The following is an 11,253-nucleotide window of genomic DNA, read 5'->3' on the forward strand; positions in this document are numbered from 1 at the left end:
TCGTCCAGTATATAACTCATGTAAATATTAAATTGTTGACTTCATCATACTTTCAAATATACCTGTATCAAAACCTACTCAGGATCTTGAAGAGTAAGACAAGATACTCTTTAAGATTTTAAACTTGTGAACATTTTTTTCAGGTTTGTATGTATGGTATTACCTATACAGTAATTAATCAGGGTACTGTGTTTATATCTGTACCGGTATATATATGGTATTATCTATACAGTAATTAATCAGGGTACTGTGTTTATATCTGTACAGGTATATATATATGGTATTACCTATACAGTAATTAATCAGGGTACTGTGTTTATATCTGTACCGGTATATGTATGGTATTACCTATACAGTAATTAATCAAGATACTGTGTTTATAGCTGTACCGGTGTATATATATGGTATTACCTATACAGTAATTAATCATGTATTGTGTTTATATCTGTACCGGTATATATATGGTATAATCTATACAGTAATTATTTAGTATATACTAAAGCGAAGACAATTGGATCAACGTCATTCTGGCGCTTTCCTTCCGTCTAGTATAATCTGATACCATCGTAAGAATCACAGATTTGGATATCGCGTAGAGATCCAGGAAATGTCATAGACAGTAATGGTATCATAGTTTATATCGCAAATATCAGCAAATAGTTATATTTTGATAAATCAATAACTATAAATTTTGATATTTACCAAACGGACGACTTTCTTTTCATGCAACCATGAAGCAGAGATCTGTTGCATTCAACGAAGTCCTAATGGGCTTCATGCAATACAGCCTGAACCGATTTCGTTCATACCAGCATGAATGTTTGAAAATACATTTCCCTTTATGTTTTTATGCGCTAAATGTATTTTTCAAGGTTAACATAAATTAAACAATTTAGTTGTTGAGGTCTAAATAGTCATTAAATGTATCAAGTGTGAATGTTTTCCCCCCTAATAAAGCATACAATCCCCTTGATATTCACAATACACGCTATGTCTGTCCATCATAGCTTAACTCTGCTGACGTCATATTCTCTATTTAAATGTGTTGGTATCTTGTCGGTTAAATGTCCCTTTGGGCTTTCTTTGTTTTTGATATGTGTTTTTTTATTGTGTTCACAGCTTTGACGAGGGAAATGTTTTGTTCAGTTTAATTTCACATCAGTTGTACTATATGCTGATTCTGCCCTGTCGTCGAAGCTTCCAGATAAAGCATTCTAAACAAGTATGCTTCTAGGAAATAATTCAACATTGTATCATCAACAAAACTTTTTATTCAACTGGAAATTTATGATCGTCGAAAAAAGCATTGAAATATGTAATATACAGAATGTTCTGTGAAACATGATATATGTACGATACTAGAATAAATAGAGAATAGCAGTTACCTCATTACCTCCATCGAGCCAGAGGTAAACTTTCTGACTTATTTCGTTTGTTTTAAAGATACGTAACCACCATATTAGTAATACAATAAGATAATGTATGTTCATGAATTGAGAAATTGATCCACTCCTTAACCTACATGCGGTGCCCCCATTAAAATCATCTAATTAACCAAACCCATCTCGTATCAGCTATCGTACATATCTAAAATATCGTTATGTGACATGTGTTCAGCATCGTAATTACAAAAATAAAGAATAAATGATTTTAAATGATAAAATACGATGAAATAACTTGTTTTGGCATTTATACAGTTTCATGCGAAGATATCATTTTTCTCAGTGATGATAACATTTTTAAAATGTCAATTGATACCGATATGGTAACTTTACTGCGTCATCTCACTTTGTAACGAAATACTTGTGCATTGTTTTTATAAAACTGGTTAAATGCTCTTAGTATTTACCTTTTACCTTTTCTACAACTCATTTCTCACCCAAAACGTGACATTTGGCGTTTTGGGTGGTGGTGCCGACTTGTACAGCTTCAACCTATGCAGAAGACTCACAAACATTGCAATGTCTAGCATACCATCATCATCAGATGCTGTTTTCATGAAAAAGTCAATTTCTTTTTCCTCTAAATTCCTTCCAGTTCCTGTCTTCATTCGCTCCAAACCCTTTCTCGCCTCTTCGGGGTCTAGTTTTCCACTTCCGTCCGAATCGAGGTCATGGAAACACTTGACAGCTTCGGAAGCACTAACAAACAGAAACGACGGTGGTTAAACTTTATAGCTAAACTATGTCTTTGTTAAATTGGTTTATCCAAAACGGAATCCACAAAATAACACTGATAACAAAAATATAGCAATAATTTAACAAATTGAAAAGTTTGAATATATTTCTAATTTGCTTTTCATTAATACTTTTTATGTAGTATCATAACTTCTTTTACATTTGTATAACAGCAAAGTATCTGGAACCAATAATCGACTACAAGTTCACATTTTCCGAATATATTTGCTTACTCCCGTTCTTTATCCTTTTCTTCGACAAGAATACAGAAATTGAAAATAAAATTTTACAATTTAATGATATTATTTAAAACTTACTTGTTGCCAGCCGTTTCGTAGAACTGTTGAAATTCCCATATACTCATGATTTTATTTTTGTCCTTGTCAAATGAATCAAACATAATCTGGGCTTCATCTGAAGAGAGGCTGAACTCCGTCTGCAACATCGACAGTGCTTCCGACTCATCAAGACGCTTGGCAGGCCCATGAACATAGCGATCAAATACGGCCTGTACTTCCTTTCTGTTAAAACAACGATAAACAAACACTGTAGAAACGGACAAATAAAAATACCTTGTTAAAAAAAATAAAGAAAAATAAAGAATTTTAATGACATTAAATATGTGATATTTTAATGACATTCATGTATACAGGATCATTCGTTATCTTTCATTTCAAATGAAATTTTATGAAACGAGACTTTGAACTTTTTATTTTTATTTTGTAAGCCTTGGCGAGCAAAAATTAAAACTTACAGACGAAGTATGAAATGCAAACAAATATACTTTATCCTTTTCTTTTACAAGAATACCTCAGAAAGTTGACAGTTTGTCAGGTTTAAATGTCAAATTTACGGAGAACAAAGTCAAAAGGAGGCTGACATTTTCTAGTGCCATTTTCAATTCATACGAAAGTCATGGGCCAATGAAGAGGATAACAGACCGAGTATGTGGTGAATAGTACTTCCCACAATACATGCTACCAAATCCTAGAACCAGGAGGCTCTAAATTACAGAAATACCAGGTACTGCGAATAATCAACAAAACATCCGGGTATCTAGTGTTACAACGCCAGTTAGTTCACTTGGATACTCTTGGTTCAATTCACTAACCAAATACTAAATTTGAATATATTCTCATTTAAAAGAAAACTTTGCATATGATACACTTATATTGACGCTATTCCAGTTTGTATGAAAATATTGAAAAACAACAACAACTCTAGAATTGAAAGCAAAATGGCAACTCCGAAAAAGGTAAAATGATATCCAATCCGACCCTGTAGCTTACTTCCGGTAACAGTGGCCTAAATAACCCGATGGGTAATACGTAATAGATAACAAGCTCACATGGAATAACTCGTGGGCACTGAACCCAGATAGGGGCCAATCGACCGTGAAATATGAAATGCATGTGCCTTTATCGTACAGACATACTTACATCGTTAAATGATAAAGTGCTGATGTAACTCAATGAAGGGTGATCCACTAATTCTGATTTGTTACACGTTGGTCTTGTTTACATCATTTGTTGATATATAAAGCATACGTATATAAATGCGGAGCACGTGAGTATTCAGCGAGGATGAACAGAATAAAAAAAAAACTACATACCACACGCAAATAGGGCTAGACTACAAGAGCCGAAACGACTGCCAGACTTGACTTCATTAAAAATCAGTTATACTTCCTTATAATGATAACATATGTCTACTGGTTCTTCTCAGAAGTGCATCACTAGTATCTCCTATGGTTTATATATATTTTTCAAATCAATTTAAATGTTGCGCAAAATGCAAGGTAGTTTTAAATAGCGAGCTAGGACAACCATGCTTTTCATCATGTGGACCAGTTGGCAGAAGTTCAGCATTTTTTCCTTCTTCTTTTCGAGATAGTGCTAGTGCAGACGATACATCAGCTAATGACCTTTGACTTTCCCATGTGGGTTCTGAAGTTAATGCTATTAAATGCATATTTTAAAGCATGAAACTTTATTATCGAGAGAGTGTAGACTGACACAGACATGCTGCGAGTTTGGCAGGGCCTTGGCCAATACTGTATACGATTTGTAATAGACGTTTCGAGAGTTCTGATGAATGCAGACAGAAGACTAATTAGTTAGGGACCTCATGCAATGAATTATCATTATGATTATGTCATTACCCTCTGTCGAGTCGATCACGATAAAACAGGCCATGACAAATGTGTACATGATTGCTACAACAGATGCCCCTTGCATATGCACAATATCTACCGAGAAATACAGTATATACATAGACGATGAAATGTTTATTCTTTGTTTTGTTTTGTTTTTATCTGAACGCATTCTTCCTCTGTTCTGACAAAACCATATATAATATTTATATACTTGTGTAAGCTATAGGGCTAACAAAGATATTTTCTGGTTAATGTTCTATATTGGCAATGATCTATTGTTCACAAAGACATTTACTTATATCTTATTTCATAGTACTAAAGTAATAATCAATTGTATTCAAATAGCTAGGCTAACTGTTACTTCGAACAGGACTTCAACATTAACTTAACTTGGAGAAACTGAGGTTGTAACCATGCGTCCGTAGGTAAACAAATTAGCATATAACAATTTTAATTCTTCATTACAAATAATGTAATTAAACTTAATTCATAAACAACACAACAATGATATTGAGGAGTACTTACGGAATCTTCCTTCTGGCCATTTTAACTGGAATGATTTATACCTGAAAGAGAAGGACAAGATAAGTCGTCTGTGTGATGGGATGTGAGGGCAATGTAGATGGTATACTCCGTTATCTGGTCTGGTACTCCCTAGAACAGGAGTTGTTTGTTTCCAATTAGGCTGAGAATTTAACTACTAGCTGTGAAACTAACAAGGTTCATGTTGGTCGAGTGTATTATTAGATCAAGTGTGCTTAGCATGACTAAGTGTTGTTTTATTCTTCTTTTTTTCTTCATATTTCTCAATTAGCAATATGTTATAAACCTTAGCGAGAAGTAACACAATCACATTTGGTAGAAGAATATCCATATTTTGAGATTTTGGCTTCACTGCACAGTATTACAAAATTAACGCATATTTGGAGCATTGTACGAGACCTTTTCGACCTTTCATGAAACCTTTTCACTTTAAAGACAACAATGACAAGGTATTGTACCACCGAACAGGCATGTAATATAAGAAAATAACCTGATGATTAAATTTACTTTTCTGTTGGTGAAACGTCACACTAAAAAACATATCAATTACTCGATTGATAGACGTTCAACAATGCAATTCATGTCATGCATTTTATACCCTAAAATCGTGTATGTGTTAACCAATACAACTATCCCAAAGCTTCAGAAACTATCAATAGATAGTTGGACCATAACAAGCTCGTCCACAAAGGTTATTTAAAGGAATCGCTTTATATTTAGAATAAAGGTGTTCTACAGTATCACATGCAGGGTTGATGACTTTTTAAAATGTGTAAAAGATCCTTCTTGCTTGACCCAGAACTGTCCTCTATTAGCATAATGTAGAGTTTGGTTAATGTTTTCTTAACAAGCTTGTTAGTTTTGCATACATGATGATATCACAGCTTTGTTTTTAATTACATGTACTATTATGTTTCAACAATATATATATTTCAACCAGTCAATCGTGTAAGTGAAACGCAACTTTTGTTCTCTACCGGAAGTCGTTTCTGTGCTTCCGAGTAAATGGAATATTGCATAGAACACGTGATTTCGATTTTTGTGAACTAATCAAAAACTAATATCATGGGGGTTTATAGTGATCGTACCCAAGCTCTGTAGTTTATATCAAATTGTCAGTGAAATGGATGCATTCCGTTACCATTGCTGGGATCACTACAACAACTGTTATAATGTTAGGTGTACGGACAAGCTGATGAATTCTGCCGAATGTACCTCGTATAGTGACGTGTAAGATTCGTAAAAACGTCTTCAATACAAACAGCTGTTTCCATGAATCATGGAAGAAGTACGCGCTCCTAGATGATGTTTACGTGGTAACCAGCAGGGGAAGTCATTATATTTTGTCTTTGCCTATCTAAGTAGTTATGTTCTCCAAAATAACAGACAGGTCTGTTTCAAACGAGAGGGATGGCTGGGGAGGACCCTAATTGCTTCATCTACACATTATCTGTAGCACTTCAAACACGTCTTAACTTTGTTTCTTGGTCTCAGTGACGCTTGAACTTAGAGAAACATATAATCATCTGGGATTAGATTTATTGCAAGCGTTGTGGTTGTAGAAAAACTATGTCCATATTATCGTTTCTGCATAGTTTTAGGACTGGTAATGGTAATGTTCTCGTTTGTGGTATACACACATTGTGTATGACAGACGTAACAGTATAACCCTGGCTGGTAGCCTAGCTGACTGTTGCATAACAAACTTCAGCCGATATGTAATTTTTTACCCCACTTATTTTTATTGTCCTTCTAGTGTCTGAAACGTTTCATTTTTACAGACACTGGCTTTATCAATATCATATATGCATTGTATGTTGAGTCGTGCGATTTGATTTACGACTCTCGCTTTTCTATCATTCAGTATGACAAGTCTATATTTTCGTATTAACATAATCCATATGTACAGTACACTTAGTAAAATACCGAGGACTCTGAGACCAGTGAGGATAGTTCTCAGGCAGAATGTACTGGCATGATACTCCGGATTCAGGTCCCGATTTTATCAATTAGAACGCAATCTGACCTTCCGGTAGCTGAACAAGCTCTGTTTCCTTGCGGTTACACGCGTAGATGTCAGTTTCATTAGGGAGATACATGTCATTAACCCTATCGCACTGCCAGCAATGAGGGAGGATCGGCCAGCTATGTGGTACGTGTGGGGAGGAGAGTTAGTTTACTCGTACAAAGAAGATAGATGTCACAAATTGTTATATTCTCAGTACTTTTACATATAACGAGATAATGAATCAGATCTGAGGAAGACGGCAGAGTGTTTACCGTAAATAAACAAAAATCTAAACACTGCAACAAAACCATTACCATAAATATTCTTCAAATGGTTTTATAGAAGTGTGTCAAATGTCTATTGTATTTTCGGCAAAACATTCGATAATACCTTTTTAACAAATGAATGGTGTGGTCATTTTCAATCATATTACATCAATTATTGATGAACAATTATTTACACATATTACATAGCACGTAGGGTAAGAGTTGTTTGGCAAGAAATTGCGTGTAATTATTTCATAAACAATTTGAAATATTATTCTTCAGAATATTGGTTGCTCTGCCATTTCCTGTTGTAAACATCTTAATGCAAGCTGGCTGACTGACTGGTATACTTGTTACTTTCAGTTTGATAAATGAATCCTCTATTTTACAAAGAAACGACTGAAGCTGCAAAGCTTAAATCGATAATTGTTCACTGAAGATGGGTTATCTTTCTTAAAGAAAACTAATAAATGATAGAGAGTGTATGCTCATACAGACAATGTAATTGGGTACGAACGTTCATATACAGACAGCATGTATGTTTATACTTTATGCCATTAAAAAAAATCTTTTATCATAGTGTAAGGAAGTTTCGTTCTGCATAAACATTATTTTTCTGTCATATTTACAGAGAAAATATGGAGAAGAACAAGCATTTCTTAAACCCCACAGATAATGAAAGAGGCATTCCTACGTTCGGATATTAGGGACATGCACAATTTCCATTGATGAATCTATGTCCGAACGATGATTATATGAGTGTTTGTGCCTACAGGTACTTAATACTCGAAGAACTCTGGTTTATCTTGAGAGAAAAACTGCCGTATTAATGTAAAGATTATAACCTTTACTACTTGGAAAAATACATAATTTCCAGTTAGTTTAATTTTGACGACCTAAACTTAATTCAAACGAAGGAATGCCCCTTTAAGAAAAAGAATATTGTTTCAATAATGAAATTTGGATAATAATGATATCCACGAATATCTCGAGAAATATTAATCTTTAAATGTTAGTATATACATAGTATCATGTAAAACTTACCTTTTCTCTTAGTTAGAGTACTATCCGGAGTCTAGAACTGACAGAGCTTGAGGGTATACTTATATAAACCTACCGCTCCCCTAACCACAGTTCCGCCTTGCTTATCATCAAAGTATACACGCATCATCACTTGACTCAGACGGTAGCCTGATGGATGTGTAGTTATCCCGCGTAACAATAGAACACTTACTCACGTGTAGTGCGGGAGAGAAAACTTATGGAACATGTTATCTAAAAACACACATAATTGTTTATAATTAGAAGATTTTAATAATTCATATAAAGATAGGTGTGCTTTCGTTTACATCATTTTCAAATTGTAGGAGCATAATGTCTAAATAATATATAACTTGATAGTTATTTCTGGAATGTTATAAGCAAACTTCATTCACTGAAGTCTTAGAGCATTGTTGGAATGAAGGGCGTGTATGAAATATGATTATGTCTGAAAGAATTTTGTCTGACTGGCTTAAGAAATATTGCACCTCTGCACGCGCATGGAACGAGACAGTGAAGCACTTGTTATCGGAGGATAAATCCAATGTTTTTGTATCTCTCGAATCTTCCAAATGAGATATCAGACAACTTATTTATTACCTCCAAGGGTTGTTGATATCTCTGGCACAAACCACATCGCTGACATACACTGCCCGAAATTTTGAACAACAAATCTTCCCCAGCAAGTCTACACAGCTGGGTTTGATGTTAATACGAGCCATAGAAGCCGCGGACTATCATTTTTTGTGAGGAATAGCAAACCAAAACGTGAAAGAAAGATTAAGATTGGGTGTGGACAGCAGAACATGTAGTCAGTATGTTCCCGATTCTTCCGTTGCTATGCTACGACTCAACATCATAGCAACAATTACACCTTAACAAAATCAAGAATTACTAAATTGTATTGTTGTATTAAACAGAAATGACTTCATATGCTAATTCACACTTAGGGTAACACTACCAGTTGTATCATCAGTCGGGCCTATCGTGGTGATCAATATTGGTATCCTTAGTACTACCGGCCATAACTATTGAAGAATACCAGTGACACCGGTATCCTTCGCAGCTACTGTTTTCGCGCCTACATTGAAGAGATGGGGTACTATTTCCGCCGGTTTACCGAACCGGAGGTACCGGGATACACTATAGTCAATACAATTAGAGTATGACTGGGGCTTTACAGAAATATTAGTCATAGGATAAATGTTTGAGACATCAAATGGAACTTTTATAGTTTCGTCACACTGAAATGCCACTCTAGAACACGATAGCGTGATTCCCACCCCGCCGCGGTCATATTATACAGAGAACAATGGGCAGACCAGCAATTATCCCCAAATTTAAAACATGACAACTGGCTGGAAGAAGCAACATGGACCAATGTTATAGACTTTGGTTTAGCTTGACCAGAGGTCAGAAGATTCCAGATTCAAGAAACTATATTTACCGTCGCAAATGACATAAGAATGCAAACATTAGCTCTGTGGGGCTATCAATACATAATACATAATATATATCGGGGTTCAGTTTAGTGATATCGGCGGACCTAGATATAAATCTGTATAATAGTGACGGTATTCATTCTATAACTCGCACTATAAAATCACAAGGAATAACTACTATGACATGCGCAGTGAAGATTAAAAATCTTCATCACTAACGCTTGATAGTTTGGGGGGTTCTGACTACTAGTTTCGACTGTTTACATAACGGATGTTATCAGTTACAAGGCTAGGGGAAACGTTCGCTGTTTAGTTTATAGCGGTGCGCTGTTCTGACTCTGAAATGACAGACATGCTGGAGGCTATTTCGTTCTGTAAATTAGCCTGGGCCACACAGTTCAATGCTAAACATGAGACGAGTTCACTTCCGCAATCTGTCATCATAGCACAGTTGTATACATTGGAAGCTATACCATTGATCAGACTTAATCACCTTTTTTTTTCGTATGGAAATTTCTCTTTCTACAGTGATAGATCTATCCATATATGAAATAGTCAATTTTGCTGACTATTTCACCGGAAAAAAATGGCTTAAGATCAATGCATATGTATATGTAATCCGCCCACTCTTGTGCATGTAACTCACCCAATATTGTACATGTAACTCACCCAATATTGTATATGTAACTCACCCCAATATTGTATATGTAACTCACCCCAATATTGTATATGTAACTCACCCCAAATATTGTATATGTAACTCACCCAATATTGTATATGTAACTCACACAATATTGTATATGTAACTCACACAATATTGTATATGTAACTCACCAACTATTGTACATGTAACTCACCAACTATTGTACATGTAACTCACACAATATTGTACATGTAACTCACCCAATATTGTATATGTAACTCACACAATATTGTATATGTAACTCACCCAATATTGTATATGTAACTCACCCAATATTGTATATGTAACTCACCCAAATTGTATATGTAACTCACCCAATATTGTATATGTAACTCACCCAATATTGTATATGTAACTCACCCAATATTGTATATGTTACTCACCCAATATTGTATATGTAACTCACACAATATTGTACACGTAACTCACCCAATATTGTATATGTAACTCACCCCAATATTGTATATGTAACTTACCCAATATTGTACATGTAACTCACCCAATATTGTATATGTTACTCACCCAATATTGTATATGTAACTCACACAATATTGTACACGTAACTCACCCAATATTGTACACGTAACTCACCCAATATTGTACATGTTACTCACCCCAATATTGTATATGTAACTTACCCAATATTGTACATGTAACTCACCCAATATTGTATATGTAACTCACCCAATATTGTATATGTTACTCACCCCAATATTGTATATGTAACTTACCCCAATATTGTATATGTAACTCACCCAATATTGTATATGTAACTCACCCAATATTGTATATGTTACTCACCCCAATATTGTATATGTAACTTACCCCAATATTGTATATGTAACTTACCCAATATTGTACATGTAACTCACCCAATATTGTATATGTAACTCACCCAATATTGTATATGTTACTCAC

At 34.8% G+C, this 11,253-nt stretch overlaps 1 protein-coding gene across 1 annotated transcript; it reads right to left on the reverse strand.

Moving 5' to 3' along the window:
- Positions 1-1,253: 1,253 nt before the first annotated feature.
- LOC117321776 lies at positions 1,254-8,335 on the reverse strand. Its single transcript, XM_033876325.1, is given in 5 exon segments — positions 1,254-1,903; positions 1,906-2,141; positions 2,495-2,698; positions 4,858-4,898; positions 8,194-8,335. Coding segments are annotated over 4 exon segments (495 nt in total). The 5' UTR covers positions 4,878-4,898; positions 8,194-8,335; the 3' UTR covers positions 1,254-1,868.
- Between the last annotated feature and the right edge of the window lie 2,918 nt (positions 8,336-11,253).

This window comes from Pecten maximus, chromosome 2 (assembly GCF_902652985.1).
Source record: "Pecten maximus chromosome 2, xPecMax1.1, whole genome shotgun sequence".
Taxonomy (NCBI): domain Eukaryota; kingdom Metazoa; phylum Mollusca; class Bivalvia; order Pectinida; family Pectinidae; genus Pecten; species Pecten maximus.